This window comes from Simochromis diagramma, unplaced genomic scaffold, assembly GCF_900408965.1.
Source record: "Simochromis diagramma unplaced genomic scaffold, fSimDia1.1 OVJJ01000656.1, whole genome shotgun sequence".
Classification (NCBI taxonomy): domain Eukaryota; kingdom Metazoa; phylum Chordata; class Actinopteri; order Cichliformes; family Cichlidae; genus Simochromis; species Simochromis diagramma.
The window spans coordinates 420,336-448,221 of NW_024387038.1; the positions used below are offsets into that span (position 1 = coordinate 420,336).

Here is a 27,886-nt window from a genome sequence, read left to right on the forward strand (position 1 = left end):
TAGAGCTGATTTCGCTGGGTCATCAGGTTAATACTTTATTTTGTTTGATTGCAGCAAAGAGAAAGAAAGGGAGACGGAAACGGGGTGGGGTTGGGGTGGAGGGGAGGAGGAGAAGTAGAATGTCGGAGAGAGGAAACTACAGACTTTGGGAGAGCTGTGGCTACAAGCCTTTGTATCAAATCTAAAGACAAAGTCATCAGGCAACATTAAAACATCTTTTAAAAATAACAATAACATATTCTGTGGGCTCTATATGGCACAGTATTACCCTAGACATGTACACGATACCAAAACAGTTTAGCCACACTCCTACATCTATGAACAGCTTCGTAGCAAACAAAGCCAAGAACTCTATCTCCAAATCATCATTTCTCAAGGAAAAAAAAAAATGCTAATTCAAATTTCTTATGCCATAACAAGGCACCTTTAACAGTTGAAATCTGGCAGATCCACATCTTACTATAATTATTTAAATATCAAAGCAGAGGCACATTCATTGAAACTAAAACATACAGTAAATAGTTGTTTTGTTTAGTTTGATTTTTTAAACCTCCAGATTCCAGTCCAGTCACTACAATACGTCGATTTGCATGCTTTTGGTCTGTATGATAACCATGAGAGCAAACTATGGCATAAGAAACTATGGTCCAAAAACACCCCCGCGAAACACAAACATGTCCGTCTACAGGAATGGCTTGAGATAGTGTATTGGAGACAGAAAGGCTTTTTATTTTTACACTGAAACTAACCCACAGAAAAGAAAAGAAAAACAAAACAGGTGGCCCATATACTGCCAAGGGATATGCTGCTTAGGCAGATTTATTTTGGTTTTCTTATTCACGTCGCGCAGCCGCTCGCTCTCGTACACAACACGTACCCCAAACATACAAAAAAACAAATCAAAAAAAACATTTAAAAATAAAAAGGCTTGTAACCACACCCAAGGGGGACGCCTGTGCACCCCTGCAGTCGGTCACACAGTGTTTTCAACACTCCCACCTGGACCAAAAAGGTGCCCGCGTACCATCACACACCGAAACGTCGTCACTCAGAACAACAACACCAGTAACAAAAACAAAAGAAGGTGCAGCGAGCGAGTGTATGCTCGAGGGGGAGAGGGGCGAGGGGCAGGGGAGGGGGCGGGATTAAAATAGCGCCTACAAAGTGACCGTGAGAAGTTAAAAAAAAAAGAAAAGTGGCGGCTAATTTTTGTGGAATTCTTCCAAATAATACATCAAAAACATAACAGATATGGATGATTTAGAGACCAGAAAAAATATATATAAAAGGAAACAAAACAGAAGCTGTGCGCACAATGCCAGATTTGCCGAGGATATAAACGGTTAGGAAGCGAGTGTTGCTCATGCTTTGTGGATACAGAACCAAAGTTTACTGACATGTTCCTAGGACTACTGTATATATGCATACCAGACGTTATACGGTTCTTTTAACAGGTTATTTGTGTCAAAACAGAAAACAAAACAGGAACTTGGAAAAAACAAAGAAAAAAAAAAAACCCAAACAAAAAAACAACTCTACCATTAATGTAGCTGTACTTCATTAACCTCATGACTAAATTTACATTCATATTTTGAAGTTTTTACCCTCCCCTCTTTTCCGCCGAAGCCACTTTCCCCACCTGGTAGGGCTAAACAACATAAACAACAACATCTTTTCAACAGAACAAACATATAGAGAGATAACATTACACTTAACAAAAAGGCCCCACCGCGAGGGCGTCTGGAGAGTGTCGGCCACCGCTTTTTGGCCTTTTCCTACCTCTCGCTAATAACACAAGGCAGGAAGGGAATAGTTCAGACTTTTTTTTTTCTTTTTCCAATCTCCTCACAGTTATGGAGCAGGACAACATTTTTCGTCCGCAGCGTCATTTCTACGGAGCACTTCTGTTCAGAGTCCAGCAGTTTTGTGCCCATATATTTCTCTTTCCTCTTCAGAAACAACTCAATACCCTGAATTCATTTCTCTTTCTCCCCCCTCATTCTTTGCTCTCTTCTTCCTGGCTTAGAAAATGGAGCCTTTTCCTCTTCCAGTCAAAGAGGGGAAAAAGCTACGCAACATGAAGGCTGACCTTTTTTTTTTTTTAAGTAGTATTTTCAGTTTTTTTTTTTCCTTTTTAAGTTTTTAAGTGAAGGAAATGAGATGAAAAAACGGAAGTGCAATGGTCTACCAGCCTTTAATTCTTACCCAGTGGCCAGCTACATTTCCAAAGCAGCTACAAGTGTCCCTTTTAAGTGACCACTACTTTTCTAGTTTGTGCACATAAGGTATAAACTATGGTGAATGCTATACAGATCCTACAGTGTCATCTGGCCCCCGGAGTCGCCAGGTTCGCTGACAGACCTCAGAAGCTCAGGTGATCTGTCATTGTCATAGACTCACGTCCAGCCACAGCTTCGACTTCTTAATGATTTGGATATGAAGAATCGCTTCTAAATGCACTTCTACACATTGACCTACGGTAGCTTTTCCGACTAGAGTAGGAATGCTGTGTGCGTCTCAAACGGAATGATCTTATTCCCACACACCCAAACTCACACACTTTCGCACATATGCAGTTAATGCTCAACCCCTGCATGCACACATCCCTACCTGCTGTACATGTTCATGTAAAAGCTCACATATATACCTCTCGTGGACACTTTTACACCAGCGGGACACGCCTGCTGTTCTCACTCGCTCACTCGTACAAACGCACGCAAAAGGTTTGAGTCGTTTAATGCTTCACCACCTCCAGCCGTGTTGAATAAGGACTCCTCTGCCTCATCCTTGCCCACACAAGCCTTCCCTGAAGAGCCTTTATCCTCGTTATGCGGTGACTATAAAGGGAAGTAGACTGAACTAATTTTTTTTCTTTTTTTCACAAAACACACACCCTGTTAGCAGTTCTTAATTCTTATATTATAGATAATATAATGAGTCAAAGAGGAAGATTAATCGAGCTCTAGATCTATAACACGCTACAGCTGGGCGGGAGAGATGCGGAGAGAGGCGAGCATGAGTAAAGGCAGGAGAGTTTCTTTGCTTCTTCTCCTCCCTTCACACTTTTGCTTCCTAACTCCGATCTCTGCTGGATTAAAGAGAGGCAGGGGTGCCGTGCCAGTGTATGCACTCCTCCCGCTCCCAGCCTGAACACATGAGGCTGTCCCCTTTGAATTATATTCCTTTTAATGCGTGGCTGTCCTAGGGTTTGCTGCTGCTGTTGTCCCGTTGCTTTTTGCTGCTGCCGCTGCTGCCGCTGTAGAGGCTTGGGTTTGCCACGAGGGGATGGGGGGCCGCCCCCATGTAAGGCCCGGCAGTTGCTGCGTAGTTGAAGATGGCAGGGAGGAAGGGCAGAGGCTCCACTTTGTCTCCCCCCGGTGCCATCATATTCAGAGCCACGGGCAGCGCTGCCAAGTTGTAGGGATAGGCCAGGAACTGGGGCCCATACAGCAGCTGGTAGGGGTCCGGATAGAATGGCAGCTTGGCCAGGTCCCCGCCATTAGGGACCATCACTTTTCCCAAGGGGCCAAAGGGAAGCGTTCCAGGCGGGTAGGAGGACATGAGCAGGTTTTCCTCCTGCTTCTTACCAGAGCGGTAGCTGTCCGGCACAATGAGGGGTAGTGGATAATCCTGGGAGGGGTAACCCACTGGGGTGGTGTTACCTTGCTGGGAATCTCTAGAAGAAACGGTATCCTGGTGCTCCGGTTCAGGTGGCTGCGGGGCTCGGGGGAGAAGCAGAGCGTGGGCAGAGGGGCGGTCGCCGGCACCAGCTGCTCCAGTGGGCAGCGTAAGCCTGTCAAGTCCTTGTGAACTGGAGTGAACCTGGTGGTTGGTTTGAGCTATCAGTCCAATGGTCGAAGGTGACCGGCAGGGGGATTTGGGAGTGTGCCTGTGTGATGAGGGTCCATTCATAGTGGTTTGAGTGGGGATATGTTGGGGAGATGGGACGGGGCTCAAGGGCTCCTCTTTGGGGACCAAAAGTGTGATCTGGTCCTCTGGGATGTGAGCAGCTCTACTGACTTGGTGGACCCTCTCTAGTTCTTTTTCTCTCTCCCTCACAATTTCTTTCTCCCGCTCTCTCTGTCTCTCCAGCTCCCTCTCTTTCTCCCTTTGCCTCTCTATCTCCCTCTCGCGCGCTAGTATTGAGGACATGGTCAGGTCTTGTGCTTCATTGGGAGAGGGACTGCGGGACAGGGACTGGACTCTGAGATCTTGCACCAGAGGCGGCTCCTCGTAGCCGGCGTGTAGAAATAAACTGCTCCCACCCTGTCTCTCTCTGTCCATAATGACCCCATCCCGTTTCATGAATCCCCCCTCGGAGCTGGAAGATGTTGTCATGGAAACAGGAGGAGCAGCAGTGGTTATTCTGGTCTGTGATGTCATGGGCACATTTGGGGAGGTGTTGGCGGATGCCACAGCGTGCACAGGGCTGGGTATTCTGTGGATCTGACTGTCTAGGTGCTTTTTGCTGGGAGTGCGGTAGTCAAGACATTCAGATCCGTTCATGACGAGCACGGTCTGGAGGGTGGAGGGCGTGGCAGATGTTAATTTGTGGTTGGTGGGTGTAAGGTTTACTGGGGCGTCTAACGGAGGGTCTGCAGCTTTTGGTGGCTCTCTCTCTGGAGCTGGAAGTGTGGGCTCTGTTAGTTCAGGTTTGTCACTGGTTTCTGACACCTGATGATCTGTGAGCTCACAGAGGTGCTCCTCAGGCTGCTGCGACGCCAAGCACTCGCCACTGCTGGGCGGCTCTGGCGTCGAATAGCTGATGACTGAAACAGAGAGAGCACTGGGAAGCTCTGCTTTTTCATTCTCTCTGCTAAGAATGTCGGCAACTGTCTCTGCTGTTTTTGGCTCTGTGTCTTTATCTTCTCTTTCTCTCTCTGGAGAACTGCTGAGCTCGTGGCGTCGGATGTGTCGATTCAGTGCTGAGGATGTCTTGCACACCTTGTGACACTGTGGGCACGTGTGTCGTGATAAGGCCCTTCTGCTTAGACGAGTTGGACTAGAGTGACTCCCTCCCAGGCCACCCTGCCCCCCCTTATCTTCATCATATTTTGAAATCTCTGGCACAGGTTTGACCCCTTCTACTTGTTCGTGAGCAGCTTTGAGAGGTGCACAGGGGGCTTCAGTAGGTTTGGGATGCTGGGCTCTCTGGTGGTCTTCCAGCTTATCCCTCGAGGGGAAAGTGGCTCGACAGAAAAGGCAAACAAACTCCAGCAGGTGGCTCAGCTCATGTTTGTCTCGTTTTCTGGGGCTTGAGAACCAGCGGCCGCACGTACCACACTCAGCTGCGTTCCCGTTAGTCCACGGCCGCCTTTTTATTCCTGTAGGAGCCACTGAGGTAGACTGAGGAGGTTTTGGAGAGTGCACAGGAGAGGTGGAAACCTCATGGCGGGTTTCCTTAACCTCTTCTTCAGCCTCTTTATTTTTATCTTTCTTTTCCCCCTCTCCCTTGTCTCTGTTAGCTTTTGGCAGTTTTTCAGCCTCCTCAGTTGTTGCATCCTCTTCTTCATCTTGTGATTTCTCTGTTTCTTTATTTGAAAGGTTCTTAAGCCTCTCTGCCCTCCTCTTCAGCCGGATGGAGCGCTTGTACTTTAGCTTCCTCTGCCAGCTCTTTACTCTCTGTAGATGTGCTTGGGCCTTTCTCTTGGGCTTATAGGAGTAGTAAGGTCGCCATAAATTGTCCTCTGTGTCATGGTCGCTCTCGTGCTCGCGCACCTCCTGACGAAAGTAGTACTCCCTCACTTCACTGGGGGATTTGGGGCTCTTTTTCCTGACCACTTCTTCTTCTTCCTCCTCCTCCTCCTCCTCCTCCTCCTCCTCAGAGTGTCCACCTTCCTTATTGCCCTCTGCTTCCATGCTGGCTCTGCTTTGGAGGCGGTGTCTGTGGTGGTGGTGGTGGGAGTGAGAGTGGCGTGGTTCCTTGGCGTCCCGCACAGATGACGTTTCACTGCGTTTGGTTTTGGGGGGAGAAAGGCTCTTATCTCTCCTGAGGTCTGTCTCAGATATACTGCGCTTCACTATGGCCTCCTCACCAATACGTACAGTAATCTGACACAGTGGCCCTGCCTCTTTGACCTGTGACCCTACAGATGCTGACAGCTGCTTTGAGTTAGAGATATCACTCTTGCTGTGGGACTTGCGTGATTTGTGAAATAATCTGCCTGTCTCTCTGTCCTGCCTGCCTCTCGAGCCCTCCTCTGCCGTATCTGAACTGTCTCTTGACCTCTTTCTGTGATTATCTATGCTGTCCCTTTGCTTTTTGATGGGCTGAGACGGGCCCTTGACTACAGTCTGACTGTCACTGTTTTCGGGGGATGGGCTGTTCACTGGGCTTTTCTCACTTCCAGACGTGACCTGATTGCTATGCACAATGACAGAGGATGACACAGCTGTCCCGTGAACTATGACGGAGGGCTTTGTATGGCCATATGTTATCACAGAAGGCATGCTCGTCTCTGTGCCTCTACCACTCTTGAGACTTTTGGTTTTACTGCTGTTGGACATTTTGAAGCTGCCACTACCTCTCCCCTGCTCTGACTCAATGTCCTCACTCTCATGTTTTCTAACCTGGGACATATCTACCTGGGGGAGGGGTGTTAGTGCAGAGAGGTCCCTGTGCTCAGCAGTCACAGACACAGGGAATCCATCAGGGAAGGCATCTGGGTCAGGCTTTAGACTCTGAGGGTGGGCCCCACTGATTAGGCTTTGCAGGTCCCCGGGGCCCAGAGCACAGCCCAGGCCTGGCAGGGAGAGGGGAGGTGTTTCGGTTGGTGGCAGGAGCAGGCCATTATGCAAACTGTCACTGTAAGTCTTGTAGGGTCTCTTCTGGGAGCGCATGGGAAGAAGACGGTACAGTTTGAGGGCGTTAGCTTTCTGCTTATAACCCCCGTTAGCTGTCTTCTCACTGGAGATGAGGCTGGGATTAATCCCATGGATGGTCTTCTGATGGGTTTTGAGATTGTAGTACGTGGCGAAGGCATCCCAGCAGAAGATGCACTGGTAGCGGCGCTCTCCTGTGTGCCACACCTCATGCTTTGTGCGGTACTCGGCCAGGGCAAAGACCTTGTCGCAGAAATGGCACGGATATTTGCGGCGCCAGGAGTGCACATTAGAGTGACGCTTCAGGCTGGAGAGGGTCATGTAGGAGCGCTCGCACACAGAGCAGAAGTAGATGACATTGCCGTCTACCACCTTCACAAAATGGTTCTCATCACCCGCCAGCACCTCTGTGCCTGCTGCATCATCACCTTGGATACGCGCCAGGAGGCTTCGTGCTTTCTTCCCTGGCCGTGCCTTGCTGATGTCTGTCTCTCCCACAATCATTCCCCCCTCCACTCTCACCTCGCCCTCCTCCAGCGGCTCCTCCTTTGGCTGTATAGTGAGAGAAGGAGGGCGAAGGCTATTAGAGGGCAGGCCTGGCACCCTGCAGGAGGCCTCGTGGGATTGCAGTCTCTTGCTGTGGATAAAGACCTTGCCACAGTAACGGCAGCAAAGGGCGCGGCTGCCACGATGCAGCCGCATGTGGACCGTGAGGGAGGAGGCTGAGCTAAACAGCCGATGGCACACGCCACAAATCAGTTCGGGCTTCAGGCTGTCAGTAGGGGAGTAGGAGGATGAGTGTGGGGGTGCGGTGAGGCCCTCGGAGGGAGGAGGAGGTGGTGGTGGTAAAGGGGGAGGGAGATGGAGGGTGGGTGGGTGAAGACTTGGTCCGTGAGGGCTCCCAGCTTTCCCAGATGGCCTTCCTGTTATTTTCTCTCGTCTCTCTGCATCCCCGCCTCTCTGATAGGCTGATGTGCCCAGACTGAAGAGGATCTGAGCAGTCTGTGAGGGGGAGGCTGTACCGTTGGCCGCCCTGTGCCTTTCATCCCATCCATCTCTAGCATAACATCCCCCAAAAGGCCCGGTGGAGGATCTTGGTGGCGACCTGTGAAACTGAGTCTCTGAACTGAGCTTGGAGCACTTTAGAGGAGGTGGCGATTTGATGTCCTTTCTGATGAGTGCATGAACAGTCATGGGAGATGAGGAGGAGGAGGGCGAAGAGGACGGAGAGCTGTCGTGTCTTGGGGGTTTAAAAGGTCTGTGCTTTACGTCCATGGTGGCATCCAGTTTCCACAGCGACCCCTTGTCTGAGCTTTTGGACGACGGTCGCCGTCGGTGGGGGGAAGGGGAAGATGAGGAGGAGGAGCCATGACAGTGGTTTGGTGATGTCAGAGAGGTCGGAAGGGGGGCTGCACTGAGCGGGAAGCTTAGGGTGATTTTTGCATTTTTAGGTCCATCACCCATATCCTCTAACCTGTCCTCCATTGTGGTCTCTCCCCGGCCTCCGAGCCTTTTACCCTTCATCTCCAAGCGCTCAGCTTCCCCTTCCTCCCCCCCCTCTTCTTTTTCTTCTTCAGACTGGGAAGTCACACCAGGACGGTGTACTGGTTTGTGTAGTCCCTTGACCTTGTTTGAGCCGTACAAACTGACAGGCGGATGCAAGGAGGAAGCTCGAGCTGGGTGAAGGGTGTTTCGAACCACTGGCAGCGGCGGCGGGGAAGACAAAGGGGACAGTCGCTGACTTTGGTGTGAGGTGGGGTCCTTAGCTGCAGTCCGTGCGGGTTTGCAGAGGGAAGCCGGGCGTTGTTCACTCAGACGTGACGGAATATGGCCCACACGGAGGGGGTCCCACACCTCACCGGACACCATGACCACCCCCCGAAATCTGAAAGAAAAAAAAATCAGAAAGAAGGTATTAGCATTATAAGCATACCATGGTATATGTACAAAACATACATAAAGTAGAAAATGGACATTACACCCAAAACTTTTGCAGAAGCAATCATGACAAACGGTGGAGAAGACTAAATGCCCAGCTATGCTGAACTCCCGACTGCTCAGGCAGGAATGGTGAGTGCAGGGAGGGAGAGGGCAGAGGGGGAAGGAATGAATCTGCGGCAGTGCTGGTTTAGATTTCAGCGTGCCACAGCCAAGCTTTCAGAAACGCATTCCAGCGATCCATCTCTCTCTCTAGGCTGTGACACAACATTCCCTATGCCTAATTGGAAGGCGTTCAGATTTAATCAAGATTCCCGCGGAATAAATTGCTGACTTAGATTCGTGGCCCCAACACGCATAAAAATAGTCCCGCTCTCTCTTTATATGTGAGCAAGAGCCTTGTTAGCCATTCCTGGCAGTGGCTAGTATTTGCCAGGCATGACTCTAACCATTTATTTGTGAAGGCGGGGATGGGGGGGGGAGGGAGATTGCATGCATGTGCACAGAGAAGGGGTGTTTTTCTGCCCTCTGCATCCGGTACAATCTCGGCTAAGCCGGAGAAGATGAGCGACAGGCTATCCTCATTTCCATCCTAATTCGCCTGCTACGGTGGCGGTTGCAGTGCCACTGCAAAAATGTCCCATAAATGAGAAAGCAGCAGAATCGCGTACCGGCAGTCAGCTCGCTGTTATCACTTATTTATTGCGGGTTCATTTGTTTAGGTCTGCAGATTTGGGGGGGTGGGGGGGCAGAGACGGGATTGGGCCGTAATGATGTGACGAGGAGAAAAATCCTCAGTCATGCTTTTCTGCCTTCGTTTCGAGCAGCAAAGCAGCCAGGAAGGCAGGCCGCTGTAAAATTCCACAGGCAGCCCTGAACAGGCAGAAACTAGGTCAGCACTGTTATTGCAGAGGAAAGAGGAGGGAGAGACAGAGAAGGAGAAAAGAGGGTGAGGATGAGGGAGAGTGAAAGGGTGACAGAAAAAAAGGGAGACAGAAAGAGTGTGTGGGTTAGTGAAAAAGAAGGGGGAGGTTAATATAGGAACAGTCAGACACACGGCACCGTCAGACAAACAGGAGCCCAGGCTAATGCTACCACACACACACGCAGAGCACATACGTGCACTCTGCATACACTCTCACCCACAGGCAAGACAGGCCGGCATAAACAAAGCAGTTCAACATGGAAGGGCCTGCTTGTAAATGATATTCAAAACCAAAGGGTGAATCTGAGTGCACAGCGGCCTAACACTGAGGATGCAGCTGGAGTGACATGTAGCCAACGGAAGGAAAACAGAAGTGTCTTTTAATCACATACTGGGTGCAAGCAGCGGCACATGCTCTTTGTTATGCAAGGGACAATAAAGCGGTTCATGCCGGCTTTCAGATCTAAATCAGAGCAAGGGTGCACGAATCAGTGCTCAGTACTGAAACGGGCCTCCGTTGTCGCTCACATTTGCTGAGCGATAGATGTTGTGCAGGAAATCCCTTATGGCAAGCGCCAGGCTGCTACAAGTGGGCGGACGCGCTGAGAGACAGCGCCAAGGCTAAAAATTTCATCCCCTCATCTGATTCTTGCGTCGCGGACAGGAAAATGCGTACGACGCCCCCTCGCTCTTTCTCTTCATCTCCCTATGACGCACGGAGCCACTGTGCAAGCAGAGCCTGCACAACACGCAGCCTGACTGTGACAGGCTGCCTTTTAAAAGTCCCAACTTTATCTCCACACACACACAGATGAGTGGACAAACACCTCGACACTCGGCGCACAGACAAATGTGACCATGAGAGTCCCCAGGCAAAAATCAAAATAAACAGCAACCCTGTTCCCACACCTCTCTGCAACAGGATGTTCTGCACAGATAAACACGTCGCCCGGCCTGTGAAGCGTTCGTCTATTTATGCTCGTGGCACTACAAAAACCGCGCATCGAGAGCAGGTGCTCAGCCGGTGCGGGCCAAATTACGGAGCGGGCTCACGTAAACACGACGCGCATTATAGCAAACGCGTCGGCTTTCATGTAAAGACAGAGACGCTGGGCTGACAGGCAGAGGGATCAAAGGCAGACTTTGAGCATGATTCAGTTTGTTTTCCACATCAAATGACAAATCTGAAGAGAAAGTAAACATCAGCGGTTTTGATTAGGAGGATTTTATTCTTTAAAACCTTAAAAATAGCACAAAGTTGAAGATCGGTGCATTTAAAGTGACAATAAAGTTCCTCGTTTTGATTATAATTACAAATTAAACGTTGACTGCACATTGTAACGGCATGGCCAACACGTATGACCAACGCATGACACCATTAGGGGGATACAGATGGGGGCCCAATCAAGTCTGGCATTCACTGCACAACCCCTGTCTGCCACCGAGCAGGAAATCTTCAGGGAAAATTAAGGCTCGTTTTTTGTTTTTCACTACTGCTATCAGTCGCTTTCCCCAGGTAACTGAAATGAGGGACACTGGAAGAAATAGAGCCACAGTGGAAACTGTGATTGGCAAATAAGAGGGAGGAGGCACAGTAGCGCGAAGAGGAAGCATGACACACAGCGTGAGTAAAGCAAGGAGAAACCTCAGACAGAGGAATTCACTTGATGGAGGTGAGAGGGTTTTACGGGAAACGCTGATCCGTAAGTAACAAAGCCTACCTGACCGTACTCCTCTCATTAACCTTTAAACTCCTTAACTTTAGGAAATTAAAAGTGCTATCCAGCACAACAAATAACTTGGACCCGCTTGGACTCCAAGTTTGACTTATTGACTTTGGGGTCTTTTTTCTCTTGGCAGGAGAAAAATGTGGAGAACTTTAACTTTTCCCTTATAATTGTATGATTTGCAACGGACAATCAGTCACCGGGAACATCGCCGCTAAACTGGCCTTGTATAACAGAAGGCAGGACGGCAGAGGAGTTTGGCTGGTGCACCAGCTCGAGGCCTTGAACCAGACGTTGAGCAATCTGTTTATTCCGCACTGAAACTGGTACTCATGCTGATAGACAAATAACTGGTGGGATTCAGTTACCATGTTTTTTTTTTAACCATCTTACAGAAACACTCTCAAAAATCAAACCACCAGTGTTGAGATTTTTTTTTTAATCTTCAAAGGGAAAACGACATAAAAAGGAAACCCTTTACAGCTCTTTCACAACAATACTTCTTATAATTGAATATTAAAAGGTCTGATTAAAGCAAATTAGATTTAATGCTGCTTTAGCGCCTCTTAATGTGGCACAATCAATATAGTGCAAACAGCTAACACTTGCACCTATGGCTCCTTTAAATTTTGAACTAATAGTGCTTAAATGATTAACTTCACCTCTGGGTATTCACTCTTTGCCATTCACCCTCCCAAATTAGGCCTTGATTAAAACTTCTTTTTATTTCCACAGTTTAGGCCATCATTGTTACACAACTGCAACACAACAACAGGACATCTTCGATAACTTGCACGCCTGGAAAAAAAAAAATAGAAGCAGCTTGACGATCAAACAGGCCGTGACCGACCGAGTTTAGTTTGAGTTTACTCTGACCCTGAATGCAGCGGATGAGTTTGATGCGTTTCTTATAGAATAGGAAACTGTAACCAGCGGAAGTAACCTGACAGTAACTACAGGTCACAGCTGAACCAGGAAGTCTGTGTGTGTGTGTGTGTGTGTGTGTGACTTATGTTTTTCCTTCTTTGCAATCCTTTTTCAGGATATCCCTTTATTTGTGGCGTGATAATAACATTGCACTCAGCAATTAGGCTGCTGACTCCAATGTTATTATTACTGAAAGTAATCATGGTATCAGTGCTCGTGCTTGTATTTGTGTGTGTGTGATAGGTTAAGAGGAGTGCCTGCGAGGGTGAATGTGGGGGGCCTGTGTGTTCCAGCCGGCGAGCCAGCGGCGAGGAGCATGTGGGAAGACGAAGGTGTAGCTGGGCGCCCTCCCCTGTGGAGGGTCAGCCAGAGGGGCCCAGGCATCGAAGCGGCAGTAGGTCTGCAAAGATGAGTGTTTGTGTGTGTGCATAATGTTGTGAGTGTGGGTGGGTTGGTGGGGTGGGGTGGGGGGCATCGTTAGCAAGAACAGCTACTGAACTCCCGACAACCCCCCGGCCAAGAGGGCGTGGTGGAGCCAGCCAGATGGGATAGAGCAGGAGGGAGGAGGTAAGGGGAAGTTGGCATGGTTCGGGGAGTGGTTATGGTGGTGTGAGTGGGGGCGTGGGGGGGCTGGAGGGGAGACTTCAAACACATCCATCCCGTGTTCACATTTTACGGTTTCCTCGTCTTTCATATCCCCCCCTCGTGCAATCCCTCAGTGTGACTGACTGCGTGCCCCCACCCTGTGTGTAAACTGTCGTATCGTGGTGTTTTCGAATGCCACTGCACGCACCGGCAAACCTGCCCGTGTCTAAAACGCACCACTCTCCACGCTCTGTTAGCTCCCAGCCCAGCACGTAATTCCCATAATTCTGCTTGCTGCAACAGAATCATGGGAGGCATTAGGAAGCAGCGAGACCCAAAAAAACATGAAGAAGGGAAAAAAAAAAACCCAGCTCTGGAGAGCGGCGGCAATGCATCGGTGACCTTTGTTGAGGTAATTCCCCCCACCCCCAAATCATTTTCAATTTCATGCGCAGTCCCTGCTGAAGGCGTGAAAACCTCATTTAAGTTCTTAACATGCGAGTATTAGCAAAGCGGTTTGTCACCATAAACAGCAAGTACACCCATGGCAGGGTGAGCAGCAAAGCGCTGCACCAGCTTCCTGAGCTTGTCCACATCCTTTTAAGTTTGCAGCATGTGAGAAAAAAAACAAAAACATTTATGTAAACACAGCTAACCAAGTCAAAGACGGTAACGCTTTTCATCTTAGCACTTTAATGTCCAGCGCAGAAAAACGCCTCAAAGGCACTTAATTCATCTAATGTGTGACTCAGCCACATTTAAAATAGGAAACCGCTGCTATCAACATCATCATCTTCTTTTATTTCAACACAACAGAGCTGCAGAGGAACTACACTTCCTATTGTCTGACCTATGACCTCTCACCCCGTGGCAGTATGGGTCATATTTTCCACATGCCGAGCTCGGGGACCTGTCTCGGCATCCAGGAGGGGAACGAGGAATGTTGGGAGTAGCTGGCAGCAGATGCTCTGTTGTTTTGGAAAAAAAAAAGAAAAAAGTAAGGCTTATGCTGGGCTGGGGACACCAATATGCCCTCTACCGCTCTATGTGAGGCAACCTCCAGCACAACACCAGGCTGGTAAAATGGAGGACAAACTGGGCGGCCCAAAAAAAACGAAATAAGAGACAGAACCTGTTGATGGGACCGGAGATGTTTACCATCGCCTACATCCGACATTTAAACTCACCAGAACACTTCCTCTAATGTTGTTGGCGAGTTCACATGCAGGAGGTGGGGGACCGGCCCACCATGTTTAAGAGACCCCCTCAAAACAAACCTTGCATCGCGTGTTTGACGCCTTTTCCCGACCGGTGCGGGCTGACCGCCACCGCTCGCTCCCTCTCCCCTCGAGTCCCTGACCTGCAGTGACTCGCCGAGACGCGAGATAAATTAAAAGTTTCATCACAATCTCAGAACGAGTCATCGCTCTTGAAAAAGAACTGCGTGGTGCGCCAGCGACAGAGGATGAGGGAGACGAGGGACGAGGCCTGTTACTGGCACACGCACACGCACAGATCCACCACACACACGCACACACACACACACACACACACACATACACACACACATATAAATACCCTACCATAAACACACACTGCATAAGCGCACACACCCACCACAGGACTCACGCCCCAGCACGCGCACAGTAAAATAAAAACCTTTTCCTCCTTCTTCACGCGCGGAGCAATCACCGCCACAGCAGCAGAGTGAAGCGGAAAAACAAGCAGGAAAACAACAGATTTCAGCCTCTCTTCCTCTTATTCTCTCTGTCTGTCTCTCAGCAAGGCAAGCATACAAGAGAACGTACCTCGGAAAACCTCCTGCTGCATCTCTGCTGCGATGTGTTCTTTCCCCTCACACTCCCTCTCTCTCTCTCTCTCTCTCCCCCTTTGGTCTGTGTATGCGCACGTCGGAGTGTGTGCGAGAGAGGGAGAGAGAGAGAGAGAGAGTGAGCGGAGGGAGAGGCGGCGCACACACGCATGCACACACATACAGGCAGCAGTGTGTGAAGACAGAGGGCAGGAGCGATTCTCACACTCGAACTTGCTTGCTCTCACTCGCTCACTCCCCCCTTTTCTTGCTCTCTCTCCTGTCTCACTCCAGTTTTTTTTGCCTCTGACACACGATTCTTAGTGTTTTTGCTCTTTTCTTCTTCTTCTCCGGCAAGTGAATCCCTCTGCACCCCCTCAACTGACCCACCACCACTTCCACCCCAACCCCACTGAATCCAATCTTCTTTTTATTTGGAAGTGTTGTCCCCCCCCCCTTTCCCTCTCTAACACACATGCACAGACACACACGCGCACACACACACACACTACTTTATATACACAAAGCCCAGTGATAGGGAGAGGGAGGGAGAGAGGCAGAGGGAGACAGAGTGGGAGAGCAAGCAAGCAAGAGGACGCCATTTAAGCAGTTTGTTACGAGCACTGCAAGTCCCCAAAATGGCTGAAAACAAACAGGAACCACGCCAACTCAAAAAACCTGGGCACCAGGACAGACAGACGGAGGGACAGTGAGAGGAGAACGAGGGAGAGAGACAGCGAGAAAGTGAGACCGACGGGGAGAGAGAGAGAGACAGAGAGAGCACAAGGCTGGTGGTAGTCAAATGGCGGATGGGAGCACTCTGTGAAACAAGTGAAGTTCAGGGGGGGAAAACTCAGACATTATAAAGGGTGTTGTGTGTGTGTGCGTGTGTGTGTGGGTGGGGGGGTACTCCGACCATTCAGCACGCCACTTCGATGAAGTTTTGGGATTCGGAAGAGACACTTTGAAAAAAGAACAGCTAAAATTGATTCAGCAGGTGCCGGAACGTCCCCAACTTTAAGCAAAGCTCAAAACAACCCCCCAGAAACAAAAATGCCAAACCCTACATTTCCCATGATGCAACTTAAACTCATGCTCTCCCTGCCTGGCAGATGCCCATGTCTTTCATGCTTCGTGACCTCACTTGCTAACCATGAAGGGTGTTCAGATTTAAAATAGCATGTGTGAAAACAATGCAACAGGCTGCGTAGGTGGAGGCGTGTTCCTCCAAGTACCAAAACAATTTACCGCCAACCAGGAAGGCCGGTCAGACCGACGAGTGCAAGGGCTAAGCGCGCTTTACAGTGGTGTCATAAAGAATTTTACAACTTTGGAAAGACGGCACAGCCACAATAATTCAGTCCTGCGTCCTGACGTTTGCAAAGTAAACAGCTGTTGCTGGAAGGAAGTCATGGCACCACCATTCATCGGTGAGAGTATGGAGAGCTGCATGGATGGATGGATGCAAAGCTCAGTGACAGGGATAAGGTGGGAGGAAAGGCCGATCAACCAAACAAAGTCTTTCTAGCAGCAAGTCTTGGTGCTCTGCAGCCATCTTTGGAGCCCCAACTGAGGACCTACTTGGGCAGTTATTTGAAGCTCCAGTCTAACTTTAATTTCAACAGATGTGTAGAAACAGAACTCAGATTTTTGACTACATCTCATTAACGGCACAGTCCAGAGAACCAACATGAGGGGAGCTGGAGCTTATCCCAGTGGTCATAGGACAAGAGACAGGGTACACCTAGGACAAGTTCCCAGTCTGCTGTAGGGCCAACCATTCTCAATTTAGATTCACCAATTAACCTAAACCCACTAACTGCGTGTCTTTGGACTGGGAGGAAGCCAGAGTGTCTGGAGAGAACAAACTCCACACAAAAAAGGCCCGGCCAGATGGTGGAGTTGAACCCAGGACCTTCTACTGTGACCTTCTACTGTGAGGCAACAGTGCTAACCACTGCACTGCCAACACACTCTTCTGCCACACTGAGTAGCAACAAAACTGTTGCGAACCTCTACTGTCCACGTGCAACCCTGCAACGACAAAGACATCTTCCATCTTTGCTGTCTGGGGACTTGTACAGAGCTCCCTTTAGGGCTATTTGTGTGCCGTTGTCTCTCACTATGCCTAAATACTTCTTTTCCATCATAGGCTAATGTATTGGTCTAGTTTATATTTTAAGATTTGAGGGACAAGGAAACTTCACATTTTATGAAACTGGATCAAATCTTTTCTGGTATAAAACCAGAGTGCTGTCCCAGAGTAGCGGCCAGTGCACGAAATCTTTCAGATTCGTCTTTAAATGAGAACGTGGCCAAAGGCTGAGAGAGCGCCACAAACCCCGGGGCAGGGACACCATTCCATTGTCCGTGCCCTCAGCTAAAACGGTTCAAGTGCTACCGTCGATGGCGCTGCTCCTGTCAATTAAGGGCTTTTAGGTCAGCTGGGGTATCTGGGGATACTCTGAAATCTACTGGGCACAACTCTCAGTTTTGTTTGGCAGCACAACTTTAATCAAGGTCTGCAGCTGCATCTGAGCACTGATTCGTGCATAGCCACGCAAAATGCCTCACAACAGCAACTGCCTTTGCTCTCGCTGCTCTCGGCCTTGCGCGTCGCGGTCGGTAGAAATTCCTCCGACAGCCATGAGCCACTCTGCGGCCTCAGATCAGGAGGTATTCTCTCAGCTGGAACAAGAAGGGAGAAAAATGCGAGCTGGGGTGGAAGAATGTTCTGGTACTGTTATGCTACAGCACCATCATACTTCCCACTGTCCTTTTGAGTGGAGAAACCCCCCACCCCCCTCCGGTACCCACCAACTGAACCTTGACGCCAACAACCCACCCTCCTCCTCCTACTCTTCCCCTGCCCTTTCCCTCTTTCCCTCTTTCATCAGTCTCTCTCACCCTCATTGTACGCTGCCACACTTGTCTCCATGGGAACCGCTCTGGGATTGGGTGTTGTTCCTGTGACCTCTCGAGCTCTTGGAGTTGAGTGAACTTTTTTTTTTTTTTCCTGCACCCTCCATCCTCACTCGTGCACGTTTTTAAAGCAAAGTGTGTGTATGTGAGAGAGAACTGGAAAATGAAAAATTATGTCTGTCGTGAAAATGAGCTCATGCGTGCGTGATGCAGAGACAATGTGTGTGAGAGTGAGTGTGTGTTACAGGAGTGCAGCCGCTCGGTCCACGCATGTGCACCTGCATTGTCCCGTGGCTGCAGCCGGCCACCAACTCTACATTCAGAGGCACCCCGTTGTCCGTCAATCCCTATTCATGGCTGTTAGGCCAGACGTGATCATATCTTTTCATGCTGTGCTACCAAGCGACACGCACATCTGAATACACAGAGATAGAGAAACTTAGAAAGCCATGTCGGTGGAAAATTTAAACCATTAACTCACCAAGTCTTTCAATATTTAACCAAAGGAAGAAGAAAACAAAAAAGTGTTTATCTGAGTCGCGGCGTCAGTCTTGGATTTCGTCTCGGGCGCACACGAGATGTTGAAGCTCAAATAGATTTCTTTAGAAAATTAAAAGGAACTAATTCTACATGTACGGTCGGACTGAACTAAAATGTTTTTGTTGTTTTCACTCAGCACTATACCAGCTGTGCAGTCGAAAGGACCCTACGCAGTCTGGCTGAATTATGGAGGAAACCTTTTGGTAGGTGCGTCCTTGTTTGTTTTTCAGGGTCTGTCAGCTTGTGCATGAGGACACGGATGCACATGCTAAAATAAAGCATAAACCTTAAGACTGTGTAGCAACACTGTTCTAACCATGATAGGAAGCTGATATAAACTATGTACTCAAAATGCAAGTAGTTTGTGAAGTAGTAAAAATACCTCGACATGCTGTCTTAAACTTTCACTAGCTTAAATTTAGCAAATAATTATCAAATTAAGCCATCTTAATCACATTAAGCACTCATCTGAAACATGTTTTGATCCATTGTCTCAAGTTTGCGCTCATTTTTTTTTTCTTTTTTTAGTCTTAGCTAGCTCCTGGGGGAAACATGAAAGTCTTTAATCTTTAAATGCTACATTATGTTCATCAGCTAGTCACTAACTCTGCTGACTGAGGCACCAGAAATGGCATCATCCAAGCAGTAAGGCTCAGTGTAGCCTCAACAATGTAGTTTATGTGATTATAAACCCCCCATGCTATTCTTAAAATTAAAAACAAAACAAAACATGCTGTTCATACCCGCTTTAAGGAAACACACAGTGCGTTTTATCCAGAAGTCTGACTTTTTTCTTTAAATGAAGACAACTGAGAGCTCGAGTCTATCTCTTAAAGACGTGCTGAACGAGGCTTGTTGTTCCAGTATAAACACTTGAGTGAGCCTAGGATCTTGTATCTGAGAAGAAAGGGAAAGGTCGTCATCTCTGTCAGATCCACGATATGCAGAGTCACACCTGCAGTCAGTTTGAGTTTTAGTGCACCTGAACTCTAAACGTGCTTGCTTACTGCTTACCAGACTTGTCAAGCATCAGATCCTTAGTTCTTGGTGTTTATTCGGTCAGTTGTTTGTAGTTGAATAAAAAAAAAAAAAGAGTTATGAGATAGGAATCAGTCACTCTCTTTGCTTGTTTCCTCTTAACATTCACTTTGTGTTTCTGCTAATACGGACACTGGTGTGAATATAACCCGAGGCCCTTTGATGGGTTAGAAAACATCCTCAGTGATCTCAGAGAAGGGATGACTAACCTGCTCTCCAGCTGACTTGGACTCTGATCAAAGTGGGAAGTCAAACAACGTTACAGGAGTTCAAATGTCAGTGCCTTCTTAAAGAGGAAGCAGCAGCTTTAAGAGGACGACGCAGCAAGTTTCCGCGTTTCTCAGGAAAGCAGTGAAAGCGCAGCATATACATTTTCTGCAAGCGTGCGGGCTAATAATGAGCTTTACATGTGTTTACATCTGTACACGATTGGGTGTTTAATCCTTCAGCTTTATCTCACAGAGAGAGGGGCGGTGCTGTGAGTAATTTGATGAAAACCTCGGTAGACGTAGGGAGAGAGATGAGCGTGCTGCAGCCTGTCCTCTGCAAACACGTCTCTGCTGTTTACAAAAAAACAAAATCAGTGCAGGAAGCCGGTAATATGGAACAGAAAATCCACGCAACAAACGGCTCCCACATGATGAAGTTAACAGCAGAAACCACCATTTAACTGGTTTAACAGCTCTTCCGCAGACTACTCAGACCTACAGATAAACACCATCATAAAGCCCAGTTTACAACACACAGTCAAAAAGAAAGTACACCCTCTTTAAAGTCTAAGGTTTTATATATTAGGACATAATAAAATTCACTTGCTCCCTATTAGTCTTAAAACTAGGAAAAGATTATATATCATGTCATTAATTTCTTAACAAAAGCAAAAGTGCAATAGGTGAATAACTAAGTACACCTTTGCTGCTTTCACAGGAAATAAAAGGGAAAGTAACCGCCAGGAGCTGCTGATCTACTACACTTGATTAACCAATCATCAACAAATATGAGCACCTTTTTACAAGCAGAAGTTTTTACAGTGTGGTGGTAATACAATACCAATGAGGAAAAATCTTAGAGAAGCAATTGCTGTTGTCCATTAATATGGGAAGGGTTATAAGGCCATTTCAGAACAATCTGAAGTCCATCACTCTCCGGTAAGAAAGATTATTCACAAGTGAAAGATACTGAAGACGTCTGCCAATCTTCAGGAGTCGACATCCCAGCAAATTCACCCCAAGGTCAGACTGTGCAAAGCTCAGAGACGCTACCAAAAAAGCTTACGTTTGCAGAACTGTATTTAAACCAGTGGTTCCCAAACTTTCTTTGCTGGGCCCCCCTTTGTTTTACAAGAAAATCTTTGTGCCCCCCTGGCACAAACGCATCCTCCAACCACACACGCCCATATTTTGCATTTAAACTCCATTGCAGTTTATTTCACACCCCAAACCTTTAGTAAACAATTAAAAAAATGAAAGTAAACTGCAATAAATTAGAGGTTACAATAAAATAAACTACCAACACTTTTAAATAACAGAAAAACAAACCATCTTTATGGTGTAATTATTATACGTGTAGTTTTTTGTTACTGTGTAAGAATACTCAATATTGCTATCAATACATTTTTCACAAAATGCCTCTCTGTGCAAACATAAACAACTGTGGGATATTGTTTGTCCGGGATTTGGACAGCCCAGCGGGTGCTCCCGATGCAGAGGAAACAAATTCTGATCGGGATACCTACCTTGGCGCCACCGTTGTGCAGGTAAAGCCAAAGGCAAAATATGCTTCATCATTTTTTCTAGTCTTTGGTTTGGAAGCATATGTGGAGATACTTCATCTTCTGCTTTGCATTTGTGTGGCAGCCCCGCCAAAAAACTGTCCATTATGCTATCAGTGTCCAAGCATTCGTTTTTTTTATTCATACTGCGCCCCCCCCTGCAATGGCTCTGTGCCCCCACTTTAGGAACCACTGATTTAAACAAACCTTTTGTAACAATGTCCTTTGGACAGACAAGACCAGCGTGAATCAGTTTAGCTAATGTTGGCTTTAACAGGCTATTGCACTGGGAAAGCTTTTTCACATGACTGTAATTCTACAGCTATAATTAGACAAACCTATTTTTTCCTGCTTTATCTTAAAATATTCCCCTGACGTGTCACTGAGTAGAGAAAAAAGGCATCTAATGAAATGCTGTATGAGTTACTCATTTTTCAACCAACCTGTAAGAATGTAAACATAACTGTGCCAGCAGCCTCTCGAAAACTCGTAAAACCACAGGGTTGGAAGACAGAAGAAACTTTGAATAATCAGGTCAGAAGTGCCACAACACAACATTTATTCTACGTCTACACAGAGGCTACGACTGGATGCTTCAAGGTTAAAAGGGTACAACCACAGAACCGTGCATAGCATAAAGGTGAAACTGCTTTTGTATCATCACAAAGGTCGAGCTATGACAGACTAGGATCGAAATCTGAAAGTATTGTTTTCAAACTCCTGTCTTCGTTTTGTTTCTTCAAGAATTATTGGGTAATTTCACACTTTTACTTGAACTTCTCACAGCTGTCAGACCTATTAAACCAACTGCAGGTAGGCACAAAACAGCGGAAATATTTTAGTTGCTAACACAACAACAATGATCGTGAAATAATTTTCATGTAATCGCATTAAAAATGGAAGATGGAAGACATATTCCCCCTTTTTTCTTGAGCTGAGAATGCTTAAAACTTCTGAAGTCTCGGCAGAGGAGTTAGCAGGTTCAACTCTACACCATGCTCACAGCCAGAAATACACACACGACAAAGAGCCTGTCCTCAGCAGATGTCCACAACCTGCACGCTGCTAAGCTCAGAGGATGTCCCACAGGCACGATGAAAGCACAGGAAAGGTTTCATCGAGCTACGCTGACAAGTTATGTTCGACAGTTATAGTGCATTGCTGGACTTGCCTGATATAACTCAATAGGCGGATCCATCGGAGTATCAAATGACAGAAACGAGCCTTTATCCACCCAAAGTCTAACAGGCCTGTTCTAGGTCCCTGAAGCAGGCACACCGAGCTATAACGAGCATGTTTGTGTGACTCAGCAGCGAGACTGCTGAGTCACACAAACTCTCCCCGGGCACACGGGAGATAAAATGTCGAAAACTGGAATTACATGGGCGCAGGCCGCGCAAGAGAGTTAAAGCTGGCATCTAATTTACAATTTGATATGCAATAAACCGCTGGCAAAATATGGTCGTGTAACACGGGGGAAAAGAGCAGAAAAAGAAGAGGAGGAGAGGAAGCAAGGATGTTGCTAAAGGAGACTAGAAAGGATAGTTGGAAAATCATCTGGGAGGGGTGCTTGATATGGTGTGGAAGAGAGAGGGAGGGAGGTGGACGGCTGGTTTTTCCACTGCCAGAAAGAGAGAGAGGGGACGGCTAAATCAAATTAATTAGCTCCTTCATCTCCAGGCAGCTACTCAGGCATGCTGTACTGGCAAAGAGAGGCAGTTGGAAGGGGTGGGGGGCATTAGGCAGAAGAAAACGGGAGAAAGCGAGATAGGACATGGTGGAGGGGGTGAAAAGCCTGCTGTGTATGTGCGCCATTCAGGAGGAGCAGGAGAGGGGAGGGGTGCATAATTCTCTGATAAGCATGAGGGTTGTTTTGCTGGAGCTGCTGCTCAGCCGTGAGGAGGAGGAGGAGGAGGAGGAAGTAGCTGCATGTTGGCTGACGCCGTGTGCTGCTGCGCTTCATGGCGATGGTACTTCCTGTTTCTAGACAGGCTGTATTTTGAGGGCACTGTAAACAACCCCGCTTTCATCCACGCCTCTTTAAATAGCACGCAGGCACTTCAATCAGAGCCTCCCGGAAAGACGGGAAGCCGTCTTGGAAAGACAAAAGAAGAGATAGATACAGGGATTTCTTTTTTTTTTTTTTTTTTGAGTTAGGAAAATATGAGGTAAACGTATCCTGTAATCAAAAATAAAATGTAGAAAGGGTGGAAAAAAGAAACCTAACTGTTGCGCTGACATTAAGAATTAAAGGGAAAGAGGGAAAGAAAGGGAAAAAAAAGAAAATGAGGCAGATGGTCTGGTTAGTGGCATCCAGCCAGGGGAAACACAACAGCAGCACAGGAGAGAAACTTAACACAAAAAAATGGATAAGAAGGGACACCGCAGACAACATGTGGCCATCTCTGAGACTATGAGCGAGGCAGACGAAGCCAATGACGCAAGAAAGCGAAGATGAAAACTTGAGACATAGAGAAATATGTTCAAGTTGTTCAGTTAGTTGGCAGACAGCTCTTTGAGGGGGACCGAAAGCAATCATGCGACCGTATGAAAAGGTAAATAGGCCAAGCTGATTGAGAATGAAAGGCGTACAAAAAGAAGCCCCCCAAAAGCTTAACAATGAGTGAAAAGGACAGTGCCAGGGGTCAAAACCCTGGAAGAAGCGAGCAATGGACAGCTCGTTGCAGAAGCGTCGCCCAGACAAGACTTGGCTGCTCTGAGAACCCGAGATTAGCGCTAAGCTGATTGCAACGCGAGGTGGGATCAGGAGCAATTAATTTAGCACCCAGATCATTCCAGGAAAAGGCTGAAAGAGCCTTAACAAAACACAGATCTCCCGCAAAAACTCCTCCGAGTCAAATACTAGCTGACTTAACATTCCTGCTTGTGTCTGCAAATGAGCCGCCTGAAAGGAATCCTGGGTAAAAAAGACGGCAGATGAGGGACCTGGAAGGCTTGAAAGAGTGTTTGGATGATAAAAGGAAGGATGAAAGAAAAGATGAAGACGCTTGGCAGAGGCTGACATCAGCCAAAACAAACAGTCAAAGAACAGGACATTCTGTAGCGGGCAGAAATGGGCTGGCCTGTTCCGATGGGCTCTCGGAGCACGCCTCTGAACGTACGTCAACCATTTTTTATTAACATCCTGGTCCCTAATGTAAGAGAACGAAAGGTTTTCTTTTTCTTTGTTCCTATAATCGCACGAACCTGACATTAAATACTGAGTCTTGCCTGTTTGATCCTGGTGCTCAGCGTGATGACCCCTGCACACTGGGATTTGTAGTTTTTCCAACAACCGCCCATTTTCTCAAACTTTACTGAGGCACACAAATTCTCCATTTCATGTTCAGCAGTTTTATCCAGAGAGCAGCAACACAGCCTCCAGGACATGCTGCCTTTCACTTCGTCAAGAAACAGTAATCTTGCGCTGTGCAGTGACTCACTGGCTGATGTCATTCAATAACAATACAATTTTTCTACAGGGATGGAGGCGAACGTTATAGTTTAAGCTCACTGTAAATCTGACTGAAAAAATTAAGTCTCTGCTTTGTTTTTTTGCTATACTGTGCTATAACCCCACCACAAACTCACTGACCCCTGACAACACACATGCGCTCTCAACAGACAAGAGCTCCCCCTGGATACACCAATCTTCAGTCCTTACAGGAACAAACACACGCTCTCCTATACCGACAGCAGCCAAATCAAACAGCCATTCCCCTCTAACCGAAGCGAGACTTTGCTCCTGGTTTTAACAGACACATCAACAACCAGGCCACCGTCACCAACTGGCCTTCTCTAAAACATCAAACCTAAGTCAACCATGGGTACTGAAGGAAACATCCAGCTGCCAAAACCACCAGCATTCACCGAGTCCGGATTTTCTTCCAATCTATTTTCTAAAGTGAAACTGAGCGGCAAACATGACTGAGAAACATAAACTGAAGCAACCTTAAAAGTATGAGAAGCTAAGCCACATTGAGCAGCGGACAGTACCGCAGTCTGTCAGACTTCTAAAGCTGAATTCACGACATGTAATGATTAATCATTATCATCAAATATAAATATTTTCCAACTTCAGTTTGAAAGAAGTTCACATTATATGCAATCACATGCCTCATTAGAGTAAAGGTACTATTATTAACATTTTAAATGCATTACTAGTAAACGTATGCAATCAAATTTTCATTCATAGTCTCTGTCCTTCTTTTAAAGTATTATAGTGTATATTTCTATATATACTTACAACTGCTTGTCAGCATAATCTCATAGCTGTAATTACCCATTTAGAAATTTGATATTACCTATTATCATATTTACAAGGTGTATGTAAAACTAAAAAGTACTCAATAACAGCAAAAAAAGTGAATCATATACATAAAGTTACAGTAATTGCACAACTTTAGTGTGTTTTTACATTGAAATCTTCTTTAAATAATCCAGTCAAGGGCCGTACACACCAGGCCTACAGGACGTCCCCACTCCTGAACCAGTCTGATCTATACACATTTGATTCTTTCATGCTTAGGAAAGCAGAGGTGACTGCTTTTGATACTATGCTGACACTATGGGGCTATATGCACTAACCTCCTCGGAACAGCAGAGGGAGCACTTTTGACAGCCTTCTGGGACCCGGTTCCGCATTGAAAATGTGGTTGTGCAATGCCTTTGCAAAGCTGATCATTCTCACTACAAGCCAGAGGAGGGAGCCAACTGGTCAACAATGAATCCTTTGTATAGTCATGGTATAGCATGGCACATGGTGAACAAAGTGATCTACTGTCACATTCCTATCTACGTTTCAAAACGTGTCATCACCATCACTCGGAGCATGTTTTGACTCCATGTGGATACAGCAGATCTGACCTTGCTTCTGAGCTTCAGTGATGCTCTCCTCTGATGGATCTGCCAAAAAACAGAACAGATGATGGCAAACAGGCATGTTCACAGTGCTGGTATTTGGTCCCATTCAGCAACATGCATGTGGTATTTTTTTTTTAAACAAGAAAATGTGGGATGTAAAAATAAAACTTAACAGTCCATACTGTTGTTTCAAAAATGTTTCTTTATTTAGAAAAAAAGGAAAATGGGCAGGAGAAACTGATACAATGCTTCAACAGCATTACATGCAGTAAAAACACTACACCAGATTTAGATTATGCAACCACACAAGGATTTAAACACTGCTTGTGGCGTTTACTCCCACCTTCTTTTGACAAAACGAAGACAAAATGTGTAAAAGGGTCTATACCGAATACTGAGCACCTACTGCCAAACAACCCTCTGTTGCTTTTATGGGACAAATGGGATTGGTGGCTGTCAAAGAGCTTACATTTAAGACATTGTATCATTTTGCTCAGGAAACACTGGTCACTTCGGTCGATTCCTTTGAGCATAATCTATTGTTTATGCTGAAAACAATTCTTAGCCACTGAACACACTTATAATATTTTAGCTCTAACACGCTTACCTCAGTTTGACTCTAATACATGTTGGTTAAGACCCCATTGTTCTAATTACAGTAAATTCAGGGTTATACATCCGCATACAGACTAAACAGAGAGATTTCCTCTTCTATAACAGACTAATATGCACGTTGTTAGCAAAATGGCTTCAACTTTCTCCACCGACGAAGAGTCGGCAGTGTTCAAATCGTCACTGGCAAACGTAAACGAGCACTTTCTACCTCTGAAATAACCTAACGATTTAAAAGTAAAGCTAAAATATTCACAGGGCTCATTTTAATACTGTGTTCGGCGGTTTAATATAAAAACAAATACGTGGGTATTTGACTGGTCAAGTTAGCCAACAAGAATATTCCAGACCTCCATCTTTTCTCGTTCACAACAAGAAGCATACAACCGCCATGTTGAGCGCTAACTGTGATAGCCTTAATTATATTCCTCACGGTAGCGTTTGAAAAGCAAAAATAAAGGTGGTATAGTAAATCAACGCGTTTTCAACAACTTCAGCATGTAAACAAGCATGGCACCATTAGCCAGTAATTAACCGGTAAACATCGTTTTGTGCCATTATGGCAAATACAGGGCTAAACCGAAGAAGGCTAAAACACAGGGAGCCTCACGTTAACGGCACTTTTTAACACTACGATATAATAATACCATTATGGGATAAATATAATAAACTGTTGATAGTACGTGAAATAGCAGGGCAAAAAACATCAGGGAACATACCGTCATTGCTGGTAAATAGTCCAACGTTAAGCTAACCAATCGACTGCTTTACCCAAGAAAGCCAAATAATAACTCTAGAAATGTAAAAATGGAATCAGCGGGCTTGTAAATGAGTTGCAACCATTACACTTTAAATAACACTCGCCGTTCGTCGGTGAAATTAGTGGCCAAATAATGCTACTTAACCGCCATTTCAGCCTGCTTTCGAAACGTGGCCTTTGTAGTGTTTCTCGTTTTAACAAAAATATTTTAAAGCGAATCAACAATTTAACATTATGATTCAATACAAAGCGAGCATATTACAGATATAAGTGAAAATAGTCAAAATCCGGTGAGAAGCAGGTGTTAAATAAGCAGTTGAGGCTTCCCCGAGACTTTCCTAAAGGGCGTGCGGGAAAATCCAGTTCAATATGCGGCCATCCCTCGCAGTCGAGTCCGAGGCTTGCATTCAAAGTCCCAGAGATCCAAAAATGCACAAGTCAAAAAGCCAAAACGTCGACGCATTTCTTAAAAGAGATCGAAATATAATCCAATAAACAATGTTTCTTAAGTGAAAATGTAATATTTGTCGACTATTTTCCCTGTTTCACTACAGACATTTACAGGCCTCAGCTCTGAGCCTCTTTTCTTAGAGCCCAGGCTGATCCACAGCGAGACGAACGAGGGAAGAGAGATTTTTTTTATTTT

At 46.7% G+C, this 27,886-nt stretch overlaps 1 protein-coding gene across 5 annotated transcripts; it reads right to left on the bottom strand.

Annotated features, from left to right (window-relative positions):
* On the bottom strand, positions 1-27,877 carry zbtb4 (zinc finger and BTB domain containing 4). Of its 5 annotated transcripts, XM_040043413.1 has the most exons (3): positions 25,824-27,877; positions 25,593-25,694; positions 1-8,707 (listed from the first exon to the last, which is right to left on the bottom strand). In XM_040043413.1, the coding sequence occupies exon 3, from the start codon at positions 8,689-8,691 to the stop codon at positions 3,202-3,204; it is 5,490 nt and encodes a 1,829-aa protein (XP_039899347.1). In that variant the 5' UTR covers positions 8,692-8,707; positions 25,593-25,694; positions 25,824-27,877; the 3' UTR covers positions 1-3,201. The 5 variants fall into 5 exon arrangements, with proteins under 5 accessions (XP_039899347.1, XP_039899343.1, XP_039899346.1 ...); XM_040043409.1 differs by lacking the exon at positions 25,824-27,877 and having other exon boundaries at positions 25,593-25,810; XM_040043412.1 differs by lacking the exons at positions 25,593-25,694; positions 25,824-27,877 and adding an exon at positions 22,177-22,554.
* Between the last annotated feature and the right edge of the window lie 9 nt (positions 27,878-27,886).